This window comes from Homarus americanus, unplaced genomic scaffold, assembly GCF_018991925.1.
Source record: "Homarus americanus isolate GMGI-L3 unplaced genomic scaffold, GMGI_Hamer_2.0 scaffold57980, whole genome shotgun sequence".
Lineage (NCBI taxonomy): Eukaryota > Metazoa > Arthropoda > Malacostraca > Decapoda > Nephropidae > Homarus > Homarus americanus.
In genome coordinates this window covers 16,254,190-16,276,292 of record NW_024716703.1, presented here as the reverse complement: position 1 = coordinate 16,276,292, position 22,103 = coordinate 16,254,190, and the positions used below count along the sequence as shown (strand labels likewise).

The 22,103-nt window shown below is 37.7% G+C and overlaps 1 protein-coding gene across 1 annotated transcript in view; it reads left to right on the top strand.

Moving 5' to 3' along the window:
* The window catches only part of LOC121858391 (asparagine synthetase domain-containing protein 1-like), a 119,082-nt gene that overhangs the window by 88,579 nt on the left and 8,400 nt on the right, over positions 1-22,103 (top strand). The window contains exon 7 of the mRNA XM_042354835.1: positions 8,395-8,699. Within this exon, the coding sequence (XP_042210769.1) occupies positions 8,395-8,699 (305 nt within the window). The remainder of the gene's footprint in view (positions 1-8,394; positions 8,700-22,103) is intronic.

Sequence of the window (22,103 nt, the reverse complement as noted above, 5' to 3'; positions counted from 1 at the left end):
CACCAGCAAGGAATCGAACCCTCGACCTACTGGGTGTGACTAGGGAACGCTTACCGGCTAGGCCACAAGGACACTAAAAGCAGTTCTAGACTCTGTTATATTTCACACAAAGCCTGTTCGTAATGAGGCTGATGGTAGTGAACTACATTGAGGAAGCTTGCCGTTATAACATGTGATTGTCAGTGGCATTTTGCGAGATCGGGTACGCCAGCAGCAATAATAACCTTAACAATAGCCAACAACCAACAACAACCAGCAACATAACAGCAACAACAACATAAGCATAGCAGCAGCGCCTTAACCCTTATATATATACTGCTGCTATACTTATATATACTTCATATATATATATATATACACACACACACACACACATTACCCAGCCCTACTTGGCGGTTTTCCTGCGGCGTTTTATCATATCTGTGATTGCTGCCTGCGCCAGAGTGAACTTTCATAACAGGATTTTTTTTTTCCACATATGCGGTGAGTGTCGGCTCCCAAGCGCTATTTTTAGATTTGCCCCACCCGCCACCCTGCCTGACTGCCTGTTTTAGCTCATAAAATTCATACAAATTACCCGGCCAGAATATAATTTACATTGCTGGAATTCTTATAATTTGGTGATCATTTTGAATATAAACATCATATATTTTGCATTAGACATACAAATTTTAGATAAAAATTTTTCTCAGAGTAACTATGTTATCTTTTTATGCAAAATATATGACATTTATATTCAAAATATTCCTGGTCTTACAAGGAATCCAGCAATGTCAATTATATTATCCTAACTTTAGTTTGAGGTATTATTTATTAAAATTTAGTGGTTATCCCACACATCTCCTTGGGACGGTTGGTGGGGGGTGGGGGGGAGGGAGGGACGACCGACCATCTGTTACCCCGTGAAGAATTATTTTTTTTTTTATTAACTGAAGATATTTGTTTTAACTCATAAAATTCATACAAATTACCCGGTCTGAATATAATTTACATTGCTGGAATTCTTATAATTTGATGATCATTTTGAATATAAACATCATATATTTTGCATTAGACATAAAATTTTTAGATAAAATGTTTAATCTGAGTAAGAATGTTATCTTTTGTGCAAAATATATGACGTTTATATTCAAAATATTCCTGGTCTTACAAGGAATCCAGCAGTGTCAATTATATTATCCTAACTTTAATCTGAGGTATTATTTAATACTAAATGTTAAAAACCCTGGAAGGGAGGATTGGTGGGGGGTGGGGGGAGGGTTGGGACTGACCGCGCGGTTGGAAGAGGGGGGGAGGCAAGGTGGGGTACTTTGATTGACAGATAGTGTCGTGAAGATTATTTTTTTTTTTATTAACTGAAGATATTTGTTTTAGCTCCTAAAATTCATACAAATTACCCGGTCAGAATATAATTTACATTGCTGGAATTCTTGTAATTTGGTGATCATTTTGAATATAAACATCATATATTTTGCATTAAACATACAAATTTTAGATAAAAATTTTTCTCTAGGTAACTGTTATCTTTTGTGCAAAATATATGACATTTATATTCAAAATATTCCTGGTCTTACAAGGAATCCAGCAATGTCAATTGTATTATCCTAACTTTAGTTTGAGGTATTATTTATTAAAATATAGTGGTTTTCCCCCAAAAATTTCTCTGAGAGGGAAGAGCCGGCGGCAGTGTAGTGTGAGAGGGGGAGGGAGTTGAGTCCATTATTTGAATGGACATTAACTTGGCGACTGTATTTCTCTATTTCTCTTAAGTATTAATTGTGTGCATGTACCATCATAAAATTAAGAAGTTATTTTTACTACAACATAGGTATGTGCCTTCAAAAAGTGGAGTTTGGGGGTCGGGCCGGTTTCTATTGGAATTAATCCCATATGTTCTGTTGTTCACTTAACGCGGATTTCACTTAGCGGGACCCTCTGGGTTCAATTGACTGCGTTAAGTGAGGGTACAGCTGATGACATGTAGCAACAACAGCCAGCAGCCTTATAGCACCAGCCAACCTTGCTCAGCAACAGCAGCCAGCAGCAGCAGCAGCAACCTGCTACTAACTACTATATATATATATATATATATATATATATATATATATATATATATATATATATATATATATCATGTAAATCCACAATGAAAACGTGGATAAGATAAATCTTGATAAAATCACACGGGAAAATGGAAACAACGGAGTACCTTAGCTTTCGTCTTTATTCAAGACATCTTCAGTTGCCTCTGAAGATGTCTTGAATAAAGACGAAAGCTAAGGTACTCCGTTGTTTCCATTTTCCCGTGTGATTTTATCAATATATATATACAGTATATATATACATATACACAGTATTACCCCGCTTTACACGGTTTCACTTTCCGCGATTTCTCATTTACGCGGTACCTCGCCAGAACCGGACTTTCACTTTCTGCAGTGCATCTACTCGTATACGTACGGTGAAGTATAATTTTTATTTTTTTTTAGCTCATAAAATTCATACAAATTACCCGGCCAGAATATAATTTACATTGCTGGAATTCTTACAATATGATGATCAGGGATTACAGTTTCCAGGTTAATGTCCATTCAAATAATGGACTCAACTCCCCCCCCCCCTCTTCCCAGCTCACTGGCTCCTACCTCTCTGAGAAATGTTTGGATGAAAACACTAGATTTTAACATTTAGTAATAAATAATACCTCAGACTAAAGTTAGGATAATATAATTGACATTTCTGGATTCCTTGCAGGTCAGGGAATATTTTGAATGTAAACTTCATAAATTTTGCACAAAAGATAAAATATTTGCTTTGTGTAAACCAAATTATTACATTAGATCTAAAATTTGTATGTCTAATGCAAAATCCATGATGTTTATATTCAAAATGATCATTATATTGTAAGAATTCCAGCAATGTAAATTATATTCTGGCAGGGTAATTTGTATGAATTTTATGAGCTAAATAAAAAAAAATAAATAAAAAATTATACTTCACCGTACGTATATGAGTAGATGCACCGCGGAAAGTGAAAGTCCGGTTCTGGCAAGGTACTGCGTAAATGAGAAATCGCGGAAAGTGAAACCGTGTAAAGCAGGGTAATACTGTATAAAATAAACATAAAGAAATCACCAATCTTTTGTCTGGGAACACAAGGAGGGAGGTAGCCAGGAGCATGTGGGAAGAGGGAGGGAGCAGGGGGGGAGGGGGCGGGAGGTGAGGTGACAGAATGTCTGTCACCTCACCTGTTTGAGATATGATTTGATAGTTAGCGCTGAAGGCCTGCGTGTTTATTTATCATTACTTAAGAGTGACTAAGCTCTTCTCATAATTGCCACCCAAATGACCTGGGTGAATATAACTTACATTGCTGGGATTCTTGTAAGATTGTGATTTATTTGAATACCTCTATAAACAATCTATATTTGCAATAGACATAACAATTTTAGTACCATAATTATTTAGTACATGTACAGTACAGGTTTGCACTTAGGTCCATTGTTAACCGAGGGACCACTGTATTGCTGTGTACTTGTACTGTACAATATTGACTAAATTCACTAGATAACGTACACAACTAATGGTTGGTAAAACTTGTCAAGTAAGTGAGTGTCAAGTCTGTCAGTATGTGTGGCACGTGTGAGTGCTTGTGTCCCCCATCATAGGAGTCCGTTTTCTCTCGGTCAGGATGCCTGAGTCCTCCGTTTTCTCTCTTAATCTTAGAGTGCACCAGACTCTTCGTTATTCCTTAGTAATGACACAGAATTTGAAATTGCAACCCCAATTGCAACGGGGGGTTGCAATTGTTGAGGCAACTAGATATGTCTGATTACAGCAAATGTGTTATTGTCAATTTGTAGGTGAAAGATTTTATCCTCAATAGATGTAGATTAACATTACACCTGGAGGCAAATGCTTACTAAGGAAGGATATTCCTTTCACACATAATATCTGGCCAGTATGGGAAGGATCATCGTGTCTCCGTCAGGGGGTCATGGAGTGGTGGTCCAGCAGACGTCACGGAAGTTTTTTTTCTGGGAGGGGGGGGGGGCACGGACGTGGTCATTTACACAGCACCTTGCCAGACCTACAATTTTTATTTACGCGGTTCATTACATCATGGGCAGAGTGCGCACAAGGTCACCCAGTCAACAAAACATTACCGAGTTCTTCACCCGCCACCCACCACAGCCGGCCCAAGTCAGTGATAGTGATAGTGAGGATATGGACTTTGAGAGGTTTGACAAAGAGGCCCTGCAAGCCTCTGTTGTGGCTAGTGATACAAGTGATACAGGTGAGGGCCAATAATCTGCCCTCTGCCTCAGAACCAACCCCAATCTCCATGTACCCTGCCATCTCTTTTGCTAAGTAAGTGTTAAAAAACCTAATGTTATTGATATTTCTCTTAAATATTAATTGTGTGTTCATACCATCATAAAATTAAGATGTTATTTTTACTACAACGTACGTAACGTATTGTGCCTGGGTGAAGTATAATTTGTTTATTTACTGAAGATATTTGTTTTTAGCTCATAAAATTCATAGAAATTACCCGGCCAGAATATAATTTACATTGCTGGAATTCTTATAAGATAGTGATTAATTTGAATATGAACATTAGAAATACAAATTTTAGATCTAATTTCAGAATTTTATTCGAGAGAAAATTTTTTTATCTTTTGTGCAAAATATATGACGCTTATACAGTATTACCCCTCTTTACGCGGTTTTACTTAACGCGATTTCTCATATACGCGGTGCCTCACCAGAACCGAACTTTCACTTAACGTGGTTCATCTACTCATATCTGCGGTGAAGTATAATATATTTTTTTTTTTTTTAGCTCATAAAATTCATACAAATTACCCTGCCAGAATATAATTTACATTGCTGGAATTCTTACAATATGATGATCATTTTGAATATAAACATCATAGTTTTTGCATTAGACATACAAATTTTAGATATAATGTTTACTCTGAGTAAATATGTTATCTTTTGTTCAAAATTTATGACATTTATATTCAAAATATTCCTGGTCTTACAAGGAATCTAGCAATGTCAATTATATTATCCTAACTTTAGTTTGAGGTATTATTTATTACTAAAAAGATAAATATTCTGGTTTTCCCACACATCTGGTAGGGAGGGTTGGGGCGGACCGACCATCTGGCGCGGTTGGAAGAGGGGGGAGGCAAGGTGGGGTACTTTGATTGACAGATAGTGTCGTGAAGAATATTTTTTTTTTTATTAACTGAAGATATTTGTTTTAGCTTATAAAATTCATACAAATTACCCGGCCAGAATATAATTTACATTGCTGGAATTCTTACAATTTGATGATCATTTTGAATATAAACATCATAGATTTTGCATTAGACATACAAATTTTAGATACAATGTTTACTCTTAGTAAATGTGTTATCTTTTGTGCAAAATATATGACATTTATATTCAAAATATTCCTGGTCTTACAAGGAATCCAGCAATGTCAATTATATTATCCTAACTTTAGTTTGAGGTATTATTTATTAAAATCTAGTGGTTCCCCCCAAAATTTCTCAGAGAGGGAAGAGGGGGAGGGAGTTGAGTCCATTATTTGAATGGACATTAACTTGGTGACTGTATTTCTCTATTTCTCTTAAGTATTAATTGTGTGCATGTACCATCATAAAATTATGATGTTATTTTTACTAGAACATAGGTATTGTGTCGGAAAAAGTAGAGTTTGGGGGTCGGGCCAGTCTCTATTGGAATTAATCCCATATGTTCTGTTGTTCACTTAACGCGGTACCCTGTGGGTTCAATTGACCGCGTAAAGCGGGGTACAACTGTATTCATATTATTCGCTGTCTTGCAAGGATTCCAGCAATGTCAATTATATTCTCCTAACTTTAGTCTGATATATTATATATGATTAAAACTTAAAGCCTTCTGAAAACCCCCAAACCTTTCTTTGGAAGGTGGGGGGTAGGGAGGGAGAGAGGGAGGGGTGACAGTGACATGTTTGACAGTTGATGCCTGTGGTGTGAAGTATTTAATTGTTCATTTATGTCCTTTAGATTGAGTTTTTGTTTTTTGCTTATAAAATTTAATAGAAGTGACCGGGGTGAATTTAATTTGCATTGCTGGAATTCTTATAAGATAGTGATTAATTTGAATGTAAACATGCCATAGTTTGCACTAGACAAAAATTTTAGTAATCATTTTGTACATTATTCTGATTACATGTACAGTTCAGCTTTGCCCTCAGGACAGTGTGTGCATGTAAATGAGTTTCAATAAATGAATAAAGTTACATATATGAGCCAATAATAGTTGAAAAACTTTATGTAGACAGAGCTTGGATGGCTAAATTTTAGAATGACCAGTAATTTTAATACTGTATAAATAAATGCACAAATATTAAAGAGCACAATTTTTATGATATTTTTTCCAATGGAAACGAATGTAAACATAGAAGAGATTACTGAATTGGCTGAGTACCTCCTCAGCTTATCAGCTGATGTTCAAAACAAAACGTGATTTTTGTAAGGATTTTATTAATCAAATTTTTTTTCGTTAACCGAATTGAAGTTTCTTATGGTAGGTAATTCGTTAACCGAAATTTCGTTAACCGAGGGACCACTGTATTGGAAAATATTCCAAAAACTTAATCTGGACCTAATCTAGCGGAGCCTTATACGCAATGTCACCTCCCTTTCCACCTCCTGCTCAGGTATTCAAAGCTAGACGTCGCATTCTGGATTGAACAAAGAGCCGTTTTTTTCTTTCTAAAAACCAGTTTTTGTGGTAAAGTCCAGAATGCGATTTCGACATCCCACCCATCTCCACCCCTCGAGAGTTGACATTTGTTTACTGCTTGCTCTAGGGCAAGGGATGACGGTAGCAATGCGTGTTTTTTTTTGTTTTTTTTTATGGGGATTAGCCCACCTGGGCACAGGTCACTGACCCACATCGGGGCCTGGGGGGCGAAAATGTATTAATAATAATAATAATACAGTAGTAATAATAATAATAATAATAATAATAATAATAATAATAATAATAATAATAATAATAATAATAATAATAAAGAACCATAAATTATACAAAATGAAAAAAGATCAAGCGTGAGAAACAATATACTGTACATGTACCTGTATGTATGTTGTGTTGTCAATAGTAAGAGAAACAATTGAGACCCTGCAATTGTGTGTAAATGAGGCAGAAAGTCAGATAAGCAACCTGGGACTTGGTCACAATTTTCGTGATGCCATATGGCAGCAGGGTCTACCATTAGACAACACATGCTTCCAATATCGTCCCAGGCGGTAGTACCTCCCTGTTTGATAGCTGCCTACTACCTGCTACGTATTAGCATGATATATAGTACATATACTGTACTAGTAGTGTATCCTCGAGGTTAAGGGTGGTCGCCCTGTCCTGCTGTAATGAATTTGAAGACTGGCTTTTTCCAGTCATTGCTTCCAGATAAAGTACACTGTATTATCTTGATAACCCATTGGGTGACTTGATTCATAATTGACTTACACAGTCTGTACTTTGTAGTACTGTGCAGTGTGACTTTTTTGTAGGGTTTACTCATAAATACTGTGTTGACTGGATAGTTGCAGCTAATGGTTAATTTTTATTTTTTTTCTCCCAAATAATTTCTTTCCTCAGTGTTCATCTTAAATTTAATGCTTTGCAGATCTCTAAATAAAAATACTGCAGAGAGATATAAATGCATATACACAAATGGATTATGTTATACAGGTTGAAAACCCTTTATCTGAAATTCTGAAAACCGAAAAAAAAAATTGGAGCAAATTTTTTTTTTTACACGGGTATTAGTCCACCCGGGCACATGTCACTGACCCACATCAGGGCCTGGGGGGTGAAAATGTAATAGTAATAATAATTATAATAATAGTAATAATAATTATAATAATACAGGTAATAATAATAATAATAATAATAATAATAATAATAATAATAATAATACAGTAATAATAATAATTATTCATAATAAATAAAATTTTTAATAAAAAATACACAAAAATAAAATAAGAATGATAACAATAATAATAATAATAATAATAATAATAATAATAATAACAATAATACTGTAATAATGAAATAATAATAATAATAATAATAAAGAAATACAAGAATGAAAAAAAAGATCAAAAGTGAGAAACATGACCGAGATCTATGAATTATTATTATTATTATTATTATTATTATTATTATTATTATTATTATTATTATTATTATTATTATTATTATTATTATAATTATTATTTGCATTATATTTTAGCCCCCAGGCCCCAATGTGAGTCAGTGACCTGCTGTGCCCGGGTGGGCTGATCCCTGTAAAAAAAAAAAAAAAAAAAACTAACCATTCTGAAATCTGAAAAATTCCAAAAACCGAAATGCATCTGGTCCCAAGGATTTCGGATAAGGGATTGTCAACCTGTACTGTATATCTTTATCTCTGCTTTACAAAATATTTTGTATTGCCATACAAAGGTTCTCTTGTGTGGTATGGGTGCAGATGAACAACTTGGTGGATATTCTCGTCACCGTGGTCGCTTCTTAGCAGGTGGTTGGTCAGCCCTTTTGGAAGAAATCAATATGGAGATCTCACGAATCCACACTAGAAATCTTGGCAGAGATAATCGCATTTTGGCAGATCATGGACGTGCTCCAAGGTGGGTATAGAATTTTTTATTTTACTGATTATCTCATCGAGTCTGTATTGATATCATGGCACAACTTAAAATTTAGCCATTTGTAGCCTTAGAATGAAAGTGTGTACTTTCCTTTTCACTGTACTATTTCTGTTAGGGTCCTTAAGCATTTGGTTTGTCATAATGCTGTACTGTAGTTCAATATTTATACAGTACTATACCATACCATACTGTACTGTACTGTACTGTATTGTATTGTATTTAATACAGGGTACCCAAAAATGACATACCCTGTATACTGTATGTAGGGAAGCTGGAAACTTGGAACACACCAAATGCCTATACTGTACATGATATCCCTGTTAGCTGGAATAAATGGTGCAGAGCCCTTCTGGGAATGAGATATATCTAGGTATGGAGATGAATTTATCATCCATGGGAAAAATCGCACATCCCAGAATTTTCCCAGGTTTTAGGGTAAGTTTTCTGAGAGTTAACTACACATCTCAAATGAACAGACACTATCATACATCCCTGGAATGTGTCTGGATGCTGGAAAAGTTTTTTGAGAGTAAACATGCATATTGCATGGACAGATACAGGGCTGTATTTATTTATGCAAATACCACTGTGCACGTACAATATATTGTAAGTAAACAAAATGCACTACTGTATACACTATACTGTACTCACCAGCAGATGCTGTTGTCTTGATCTTGTGATATGACAATAAAGGATGGCCTGCCTTTGCCTTGTACCATCTACTGTAGCAAGTGTTGTTAACTGTCACTCTCTTCTCCCTCCATGAATTAAGGATTGTACATGCACTGTATACTGTATATACACCCTTTACACACTACCATATACTGTATTGTTCAGTCTGCTAAGTACAGTACAGTAATACCCCGCTTAACACGGTTTCGCTTAGCGCGATTTCACGTATACGCGGTGCCTCGCCAGAGCTGAACTTTCACTTAACGCGGGTTTTTTTCCACGTATACCCGCAGAGTGTCCGGCTCGAGAGCTATTTTTAGATTCCCCCCACCTGCCACCCTGCCTGACTGCCTGCCTGCCTGTTTTAGCTCATAAAATTCATACAAATTACCCGGCCAGAATATAATTTACATTGCTAGAATTCTTACAATATGATTGATCATTTTGAATATAAACATCATAGATTTTGCATTAGACATACAAATTTTAGATATAATGTTTACTCTGAGTAAATATGTTATTTTTTATGCAAAATATATGACATTTGTATTCAAAATATTCCTGGTCTTACAAGGAATCCAGCAATGTCAATTATATTATCCTAACTTTAGTTTGAGGTATTATTTATTACTAAAAAGGTAAATATTCTGGTTTTCCCACACATCTGGTAGGGACGGTTGGTGGGGGGTGGGGGGGAGGGAGGGACCGACCGACCATCTGTTACCGTGTGAAGAATATTTTTTTTTTTTATTAACTGAAGATATTTGTTTTAGCTCATAAAATTCATACAAATTACCCGGTCAGAATATAATTTACATTGCTGGAATTCTTATAATTTGGTGATCATTTTGAATATAAACATCATAGATTTTGCATTAGACATACAAATTTTAGATATAATGTTTACTCTGAGTAAATATGTTATTTTTTGTGCAAAATATATGACATTTGTATTCAAAATATTCCTGGTCTTACAAGGAATCCAGCAATGTCAATTATATTATCCTCACTTTAGTTTGAGGTATTATTTATTACTAAAAAGGTAAATATTCTGGTTTTCCCACACATCTGGTAGGGAGGGTTGGTGGGGGGTGGGGGGGAGGGAGGGACCGACCGACCATCTGTTACCGTGTGAAGAATATTTTTTTTTTTATTAACTGAAGATATTTGTTTTAGCTCATAAAATTCATACAAATTACCCGGTCAGAATATAATTTACATTGCTGGAATTCTTACAATTTGATGATCATTTTGAATATAAACATCATAGATTTTGCATTAGACATACAAATTTTAGATATAATGTTTACTCTGAGTAAATATGTTATCTTTTGTGCAAAATATATGACATTTATATTCAAAATATTCCTGGTCTTACAAGGAATCCAGCAATGTCAATTATATTATCCTAACTTTAATCTGAGGTATTATTTAATACAAAATGTTAAAATTTAGTTTTTTCACCCAACATCTCTTGAAGGGAGGATTGGTGGGGGGTGGGGGGGGATGGTTGGGACGGACCACGCGGTTGGAAGAGGGGGGAGGCAAGGTGGGGTACTTTGATTGACAGATAGTGTCTTGAAGAATATTTTTTTTTTTATTAACTGAAGATATTTGTTTTAGCTCATAAAATTCATACAAATTACCCGGCCAGAATATAATTTACATTGCTGGAATTCTTACAATTTGGTGATCATTTTGAATATAAACATCATAGATTTTGCATTAGACATACAAATTTTAGATATAATGTTTACTCTGAGTAAATATGTTATCTTTTGTGCAAAATATATGACATTTATATTCAAAATATTCCTGGTCTTACAAGGAATCCAGCAATGTCAATTGTATGATCCTAACTTTCGTTTGAGGTATTATTTATTAAAATTTAGTGGTTTTCCCCCCAAAATTTCTCAGAGAGGGAAGAGCCAGCAGTGTAGTGTGAGAAGAGGGGGAGGGAGTTGAGTCCATTATTTGAATGGACATTAACTTGGCGACTGTATTTCTCTATTTCTCTTAAAGTATTAATTGTGTGCATGTACCATCATAAAATTAAGATGTTATTTTTACTAGAACATAGGTATTGTGTCGGAAAAAGTGGAGTTTGGGGGTCGGGCCAGTTTCTATTGGAATTAATCGCATATGTTCTGTTGTTCACTTAGCGCTGTTTTCACTTAACACGGTACCCTGTGGGTTTTATTGACCGCATTAAGCGGGGTACTACTGTATACTGTACAAGTACTTTCACACTTACTGAATTTATGTCTTTTCACTGCTTTAATGGTACAGTAATATACAGTAACAGTGATATCCCCATTAGCCGGAACAATTGGTGCAGAGCACTTCCGGGGATGAGAGATTTCCGGCTAACCAGACGACTTTCTCAAACCCGGAAAAATTCCTTATCCCCGGAATCTTTTCCGGTTACTGTACTTGGAAAAGTTTCCGAGTGTCTAAACTAGACATCTTGCACACACAGACACTAGTCCACTTCCCCAGAATGTTTCTGGGTGCTGGGGATGTTTTCCTTGAGTCTAAACTACCGGAGTCCGTAAATGCAGTTCTAATTAAGCTAGAAACTCCATTTCTTTACTATGATAATCAAGAATAGTTTATCTAAAAGTTTGATAAAATTAATATACAGTGGTCCCTCGATTAACGAATGGTTCAATTAATGAAATTTCGGTTAACGAATTAGCTCCCATAAGGATTTTCAGTTACATTAACGAACAAAACTTCGATTGAAAGCCTTAGGAGAAACACACTTTGTTATGTGCATCAGCTGATCAGCTAGTCCTCCAATACAGTAATCGGTTCTATGTTTACATTCGTTTCCAGTGGAGTAAATATCAAGAAAGTTGTGTTCTTGAATATTTTTGCATTTTTTATATTAAAATTATTGGTCAATCTAAAATTTAGCCATTGAAGCTCTGTCTCCATAAAGTTTTTCAACTAATATTTTTGGCTAGATATATGTAACTTTATTCATTGTAAAGGCCTGGGAATTAGGGATAGAAATCCTTTACCAGACTAATCAGGTTCTTAATAAAGGAAAGTCAAGGACCATGGTTTTCTGAGGAATAGCAAACAACCGTTTGAGATTGACATCTCTTTACTATAAAAAATATAACACAAAACTCTGACACCACTCAACAAACATCAAATAATAATTACGGGAGTCAAACAATTAAGGAAGTCAACAGTTAATGGAATCAAACAATTAATGGAAGCAAACAATTAAAGGGAGCAAACAATTAATGGGAATCAAACAATGAACAGATATTTGCTACGGCAGTGGCCCTGGGGGAAGGTTCTGGAACACGATGATCCACACTCAGGGTAGGGAAGCGTCCATTCAACTCCACACTCGAGCGACAGCCGACGCAACACCAGGGCACAGACAGTGGAGAGGAGCTGGCAGTCGTGGCAGCTGCGGTAGTGGTTGATGTCCAGAGAAATGACAGTCGATAGGTGAAGGTCTGGGAAAACAGCCCATGAGTCCAGGACCTATGATGAGATCACAGCCAGAATTTGACGAACAGCGGGGTAGCTAGATAGTGACTATGGCGGCTGGGGTGAATCTGCCGGTGACACAGGTAGCCGCTGCCGTTCTCACCTCTGTCCAACCTCCCCCAAGTGTTGGTCGCACCAGCAAACGAGAGAGTTAGCAGCGGTAACGAGCAGGAAGATCGTTTCCGCCCTTACACAGCTTCCCCAACAAAAATCTACTGTAAGGTAGATTAAAACTTAAGATTAGTACACAAAGCATAATCATCTTACAACAAATGCTTAAATACACATTGCACAATAAAGAAGGGTCTCATAAAAGAATAGGCGGTAACTTGATGTCCAAAACTTAAGGCCGTATCAAGGAACTGCACATGGGGTCCACTTCAGTCCAGGTTTAAGTTTGGGCCTATTTCCAGTCGTAGAGGATTCTTCTATCTCGTCAGGTGTTGTCAGCAACTGGCAACCGAGATCATCAGAGTCTGGCGCCCGAACTTCACAGGAGCTCTTGCAGGGTAGTGTCTCGACTAACTCCAGCTTGGGGACGTCGTCAAGGATACGAGCAATGTGGGTCCTGCAATTATATTGCCTTAACAGATTAGCTTGATGTAATTTAGGCTTCTTAGAGGAAGGGGGGTGAGAATCGTCCAACAAAATCTATGACTACCCGAGAACATGGTTCTACAATGACGGGTAAGGGTTTAAGTGGAACATGACGGACTCTACTCTTAGCGGACATACGTGGGCACTGATCACAGCTTCTACTAAAAGCTCTAATATCCGCCCCCATACCTGGCCAGTAAAACTGATCAGCAACCTTCCTATAAGTTTTCCTACGAGAACAGTGACTTGCTAGAGGGCTCTTATGAGCTACAGAGAGAATGTTACTACGACAAACATCAGGGACAACAAGAAAAAACCGACCTACTTTAGCTGGTTGCTTGGATGACACACAAGACCTGTGTAACACCCCATTAATAGAAACAAACTTATAAACCGACCCATCTCTCACCTGATCCTCCTCCCCGGAAGTCACCTTCTCCCTTACCCGCTTCAGAGTGGCACACGAGTCTTGAAGCTTGGCGAATTCCTTGGGCGTCACAGTCAGTGGCAACAAATTCGGCAGAATCAGGGGATGCGGTCGTTTCACCTTCGCCGTCCGTGTCTCTACAGCTTGGACCTTGGCTGCAGGCGTGGCGGCGTCGGCAGGTGGCGAGTCATCTTCGTCAGCAGGTGGCGTGGGGACTGGTGCTGGTGGCTAGGAGACTGGTGCTGGTGCCGAGGAGAGTTTTAATGGTTCCGGGTCGTTAGGGTCACGAACACCGGGCACATTACCAATGAGGACACTAGCAAATTTAATGGGAGCTCTTACCACATTAGACCAAACAGTGAAATAGGGGCAACGCAGGTAGCATCTAACAACAGGGAACTGGTCAACACGACCTAAATAATCGGCAACACTAACCTTCGGGCAGCTGGAGATGTCAGCGTCAGGCAGGGCTTCCTCAGAGACAATAATGCATGAGCAACCAGTGTCCCTGATGAAAGTAGATACACTAGACCCATTTATTGTTCCACTGACACATAACGGGGGCAGCTCCTGTCTTTCAAACAGAATCCGACCTTGTTGCTGGGCTGATGAGTGTCAGCAGTCTTGCAGGCGAGGGGATTCCTGGGACAGCGAGAACGAATGTGCCATTCTCCTCACTTGTGACACCGCACGGTTGGTAAACTATTCCTGTGTACTCCTGTGGATGGTTCCTCAGAGGACGGAGGCTTTGCAATCTTCACTACAGGAGGGGAAGACTTGGGGTAGGCGTTGCGAGCAGGCGCCCAGTTATCGGCAAGACGAACAGCTTCTCCTAGCGTTGCTGGCTGGTGTTCTTTGATAAAAATTCTCAAGTCTGGAGGAAGAGAAGACAAAAACTGATTTAATATCATGAAGTTAGAGAGAGACTCAAAGGTTTCTTCAACCTCTGATGCCTCTTGCCATTGTTGAAACAAACCACCCAGGTGAATCGAAAACTGCTAGTACGTTTCTCCTGCTCTAATCTTCGTTCTGCGGAAATCAACATGATAACCGTCAGAAGTCTTGTTAAATCCTCGCAAGAGAGCTTGCTTCAACAAGAAGTAATCTCTGGTGATTTCGGCAGACAGGGACATGTAAATCTCTACCGGCTTACCACTCAGTAGGCTACCCAACCTTACAGCATAGCTATCTGGGTCTACACCAAGCAGCTCAGCTACCCGTTCAAACCTAACAAGGTAGGAGGCGATGTCTTCTCCTTCACAGTACACAGGCAAGCTGGGATTTACTACATTGTCTTGTATACGGCCAGAGGATTCTGGTCTACTTGAAGCATTAATCCTAGCTAGTTCTAGGTCCTTTTCTGCCTGCATCTTAGCTAATTCGAACTCTCTTTCTCTCTGACGTTCCTCCAACTCCCTCTTTTTCTGAAGTTCCTCTCTCGCTTTCTGACGTTCCTCTCTCTCGGCATTCTGTTGGTTGACCACGCACTGACCAACTTCAGTACCTGTCAGACCCAGGGCCACCGCTTGACCTTTCAACTCCTCAAATTTATACATAATGATCCGAAAGGCCAGGGGTAAAAAGAAAAATACACAACTTACCCCACAAATAGCCAAAGGTAACTCACCTAGTGGCTCAATCAGATCAATTAATGATTTGATCTGACTGGAGGGAACCTTGTTCCGCACCCAGCCCAGCTGAATCACTCCCAGGGTAAAGAAACTGCACCAGGTGAAACAACAACAAAAATGCTATGACAGCATCCACAGTGCACCCCAACCAACAATAATTAACTTCCCCAAGTACAAGGGAGAGCAACAAAATTAGTACACAGAAGGAAGGGATAACCACTGAACAACACTTATTTCCGGGCCACAGACAGTAAGTGGTGCGCTCACGGCGACTTACAACAACACCGGAACGAATGTTAAACCTCGGAAACCAAAGGTCAGAAACAATCCTGGGAATTAGGGATAGAAATCCCTTACCAGACTAATCAGGTTCTTAATAAAGGAAAGTCAAGGACCATGGTTTTCTGAGGAATAGCAAACAACCGTTTGAGATTGACATCTCTTTACAATAAAAAATATAACACAAAACTCTGACACCACTCAACAAACATCAAATAATAATTACGGGAGTCAAACAATTAAGGAAGTCAACAGTTAATGGAATCAAACAATTAATGGAAGCAAACAATTAAAAGGAGCAAACAATTAATGGGAGTCAGCAATTAATAGAATCAAACAATTAATGGGAGTCAACAACTGATAGAATCAAACAATGAACAGATATTTCCTACAACAGTGGCCCTGGGGGAAGGTTCTGGAACACGATGATCCACACTCAGGGTAGGGAAACGTCCATTCAACTCCACGCTCGAGCAACAGCGGACGCAACACCAGGGCACAGACAGTGGAGAGGAGCTGGCGGTCGTGGCAGCAGCGGTAGTGGTTGATGTCCAGAGAAATGACAGTCGATAGGTGAAGGTCTGGGGACACAGCCCACGAGTTCAGGACCTATGATGAGATCACAGCCAGAATTTGACGAACAGCGGGGTAGCTAGATAGTGACCGTATGGCAGCTGGGGTGAATCTGCCGGTGACACAGGTAGCCGCTGCCGTTCTCACCTCTGTCCAACCTCCCCCAAGTGTTGGTCGCACCAGCAAACGAGGGAGTTAGCAGCGGTAACGAGCAGGAAGATCGTTTCCGCCCTTACATTCATTTATTTTTACTCACATGCACACACTGTCCTAAAGGCAAAGTTGTACTGTACATGTACTCAAAATAATGAACAAAATGATTCCTAAGATTTTTGTCTAGTGCAAACTGTAGCGTGTTTATATTCAAATTAATCACGATCTTATAAGAATTCCAGCAATGTAAATTATATTCTCCCCGGTCACTTCTGTGACATTTTATAAGCAAAAAACAAAAACTCAATCTAAAGAACATAAATAAACAAATAAATACTGTACTTCACTAGACTTTCAACCCAACTGTCAAACATGTCACTGTCACCCCAGCCAGGGTTTGGTGGTTATACACTAGGCTTGGGGTGGTTTTTATCTTATATAATATCACAGACTAAAGTTAGGAGAATATAATTTGCATTGCTAGAATCCTTGCAAGACAACGATTAATTTGAATATAAGCGTCATATATTTTGCACAAAAGATAAAAAATTTAGTACATTAGCTTTGTACAGTTTAATGTAAAAAAATTTCAACTGTATTTTTGAGTAGATTTACATAAATTTATTCATTTATTTTTATTCGTTTACATGCACACACCATACTAAAAGAAACGTAAAATAAAAAAATGAGCTAAGTCCAAACCTGTACTGTACATGTATTAAATGATTACGGTACTAAAATTTTTATATCTAGTGCAAATTATAGCTTGTTTATATTCAAATTAATCACTATCTTACAAGAATCCCAGCAATGTAAATTATATTCTCCCAGGTCATTTCAGTGGCATTTTATAAGAGAAAAGCTTAGTCACTCTTAAGGACTGATAAATAAACAAGCATTAGACCTTGGGCGGCAACTGTCAAACATATCACCTCACCTCACCTCCCCCTCCCTCTCCTCCATCTGCTCAGCCAGGGTTTTTGGCTTACAGTTTTTATCGTATAAAATATCACAGACTAAAGTTAGGAGAATATAATTTATTGCTGGAATCCTTGCAGGACTGAATAATTTGAATATAAATGTCATATATTTTGCACAAGAGATAAAAATTAATCACCATCTGGTGAAGATTGTGAAAAGCCAACGTTGTTTACTCAGTCAGAATTGAATGATCTGGTCAGAGATCTAAATTTGCCAAAACAGTCTGCTGAATTGTTAGCTTCCAGGCTTCAAGAGAAACGACTCTTAAAACCTGGCACGAGTGTCTCCTTTTATCGCAACAGAGAAGAGCAACTGCGGAAGTACTTTCATTCATATGACCAGCTTGTTTTTTGTAATGATGTAGAAGGACTTCTTCTCTCCATGGGACTACCAGCATATGATAGTAAGGATTGGAGACTTTTTATTGACAGTTCTAAAAGGAGCTTGAAATGTGTTCTTCTTCATAACGGAAACAAGTATGGTTCAATTCCAATCGGACATTCTGTACAAATTAAAGAAGAGTATGAAAACATTAAGACTGTTCTAGAGAGGTTGCAATACCATGCTCATGAATGGTTAATTTGTGTGGACTTGAAAATGGTAAACTTTCTATTGGGCCAGCAAGGAGGGTACACAAAATACCCCGTTTTCTGTGCTACTGGGACAGCAGGGCTACAGCAGACCATTGGGTGAAAAAGAATTGGCCACCAAGACATAGTTTGACGCCTGGTGACAAGAATATCATTAACGATCCTCTGGTTGACAGGAAAAACATTGTCCTTCCTCCTCTGCACATAAAACTTGGTATCATGAAGCAATTCGTCAAGGCTCTTGATCATAGTGGAGAGTGTTTCAGATATATATGCTCAACCTTTCCAAGTCTTAGCGACGAGAAGAAAAAGGCAGGGATTTTTGATGGACCTCAAATAAGAACACTACTCAGAGATCCACACTTCCTTGCAACAATGACTGAGGCACAGGCAAGAACTTGGAATGCTTTCTCTAATGTGGTGCGGAACTTCTTAGGGAACAAGAAAGCGGACAACTATCAAGAAATTGTGGAAGAGCTGCTCTTGAGTTTACAAGCACTTGGATGCAGAATGAGTATCAAGGTTCACTACTTACACAGTCACTTGGACGAGTTTCCAGAAAATCTGGGAGAAGTGAGCGAGGAGCAAGGGGAGCGCTTTCATCAAGACATTAAAGTAATGGAAGAACGTTACCAAGGTCGATGGGACTCGAACATGATGGCGGACTACTGCTGGAGTTTGATGAGAGACATTCCAGAAGCTGTACATAAGAGATCGGCCAAAAAGAGGAAGTTTATGTAACTGTAACTTGATCTTAATACTTGCACTATTTCTACTGTACATTAATTGTTTTTTTTCACCCTTCAGTGTTACATTTAAATATTATATGTGCATTAACTTTCCAATTTGATATTAAAAATTTTTGGTTATAGAAAAATACAAATTATAATGCTGAAAAAATTTATGTATACATGTTTAAACCGTCAATTTTGATCCAAAAGTTTACGTTTCCCAGCAAAAGTGCAATATGGTATATCTCAAAAACCTGATGTGATAGACAAAAACCAAAGTCATATTTGGATTCTGCACCCCAAATTTACTTAAAATACGTTTAAAAACCTTGTGCCAGAAAAATTGTGTTGACCGGTGTTATTTATTACTTTCACTGTACTGTATCCATTCCTCATTATTTATTACTTTTACTGTACTGTGTTTCATTGTAGATTTTTTATTTATTTATTTTATTTTTTTATATACATCTATGTCGGACTTACTACCATTCGGACTTACGTCCTAGATTTCGGTCCCTAACCTCGTCGTAAGTCGGGGAGCAGCTGTACAGTTGTACCCCACTTAACGCGGTCAATTGAACCCAGAGGGTCCCGCGTTAAGTGAAATCCGCGTTAAGTGAACAACAGAACATATGGGATTAATTCCAATAGAAACCGGCCCGACCCCCAAACTCCACTTTTTGAAGGCACATACCTATGTTGTAGTAAAAATAACATCTTAATTTTATGATGGTACATGCACACAATTAATACTTAAGAGAAATAGAGAAATACAGTCGCCAAGTTAATGTCCATTCAAATAATGGACTCAACTCCCTCCCCCTCTCACACTACACAGCCGGCTAACAGATGGTCGGTCGGTCCCTCCCTCCCCCCCCCACCCCCCACCAACCGTCCCAAGGAGATGTGTGGGATAACCTCAAACTAAAGTTAGGAAAATATAATTGACATTGCTGGATTCCTTGTAAGACCAGGAATATTTTGAATATAAATGTCATATATTTTGCACAAAAGATAACATAGTTACCTAGAGAAAAAATTTTATCTAAAAATTGTAAGTTTAAAGCAAAATATATGATGTTTATATTCAAAATGATCACCAAATTATAAGAATTCCAGCAATGTAAATTATATTCTGACCGGGTAATTTGTATTAATTTTATGAGCTAAAACAAATATCTTCAGTTAATAAAAAAAAAATAATCTTCACGACACTATCTGTCAATCAAAGTACCCCACCTTGCCTCCCCCCCTCTTCCAACCGCGCGGTCAGTCCCAACCCCACCCCCCACCAATCCTCCCTTCCAGGGTTTTTAACATTTAGTATTAAATAATACCTCAGATTAAAGTTAGGATAATATAATTGACATTGCTGGATTCCTTGTAAGACCAGGAATATTTTGAATATAAATGTCATATATTTTGCACAAAAGATACCATAGTTACCTCGAGAAAAATTTTTATCTAAAAATTGTAAGTTTAAAGCAAAATATATGATGTTTATATTAAAAATGATCACCAAATTATAAGAATTCCAGCAATGTAAATTATATTCTGGCCTGGTAATTTGTATGAATTTTATGAGCTAAAACAAATATCTTCAGTTAATAAAAAAAAATAATAATTCTTCACAGGGTAACAGATGGTCAGTCGGTCCCTCCCTCCCCCCCACCCCCCACCAACCGTCCCAAGGAGATGTGTGGGATAACCACTAAATTTTAATAAATAATACCTCAAACTAAAGTTAGGATAATATAATTGACATTGCTGGATTCTTTGTAAGACCAGGAATATTTTGAATATAAATGTCATATATTTTGCACAAAAGATACCATAGTTACCTAGAGAAAAATTTTTATCTAAAAATTGTAAGTTTAAAGCAAAATATATGATGTTTATATTCAAAATGATCACCAAATTATAAGAATTCCAGCAATGTAAATTATATTCTGGCCTGGTAATTTGTATGAATTTTATGAGCTAAAACAGGCAGTCAGGCAGGGTGGCGGGTGGGGCAAATCTAAAAATAGCGTCTCGGACACTCACCGCGTATATGTGGAAAAAATCCGCGTTAAGTGAAAGTTCAGCTTTGGCAAGGCACCGCGTATATGCGAAAACGCGTTAAGTGAAACCACGTTAGGCGGGGTAAAACTGTATATACATACAGTAATACCCCAATTTACGTGATCAATTGAACCCGCGGAGTAGCATACCGTATATCTCGGCTTATAAGACGGAATTTGAACATTAAAAAAATCTGCCCAAAGTCAGGGGGTCGTCTTAATCACCAAGTATAAAATTCTTACCTCTTAAATATTGTGGTTTAGTGTGTCAAGAGTGGTGATGGAAACATCGTAAGCCACTCACATGGTCCTACCACTAATTATTTTATACTGAAACTTACGTTTGGCAAGCTGGATTCAAATTAAGATTACCGGTATATTAAAATAATAAAAATGTATTATAAACCTGTCTAACATACCGTAAAAGAACATTATACCCCTGTAATAAACACAGCTATCATCACACACCCCTCCCCACGCCCCCCCTATTTGCCAGTGAGGAGACAAGAAAGGGAAAGTGACCGCGAGATTGGGCTATTTATAGCCGTGGAGGTGGTCAGTAATGCATATCGGTATATTTACTGATAATAATACTTATCTCCTATAAATAATTAATTTAAATTTTATTTTTTTACAAGGAATATTCAGTAAATGACTGCATTAATTCTTGAAACTACCGACAGTTAAATACAGACGCTTAAGTGACGTCACTAGTGTTTACATTTGATGCCATTACTTGAAGTGAATTGGCCTTATTTTAAGTAACTAACCATAAATAAATACAAAAAGTAAAAAAAAGATCAAAAGTGAGAAATAATATACTGTATGTATGTTGTGTTGTCAAAGTTAGAGGAACAATTGAAACTGCAATTGTGTGTAAATGAGGCAGAAAGTCAGGTCAGCGCTGAACCTGGGACTTGGTCACAATTTTCGTGATGCCATATGGCAGCAGGGTCTACCATTAGACAACACATTATGCTTCCAATATCTTCCCAGGTGGTAGTATCTACCTGTTTGGTAGCTGCCTACTACCTACACAATTTTTAGTAATATTACTTTGATACATGATAAATTAGACACACAATGAAAATAAACATCAAGTTTAATTACCAAGATGCTTCCCATTGGCAGCTGTAAGAAGAGGGGGAGATGGGCTATTTTTATCCCATCTTT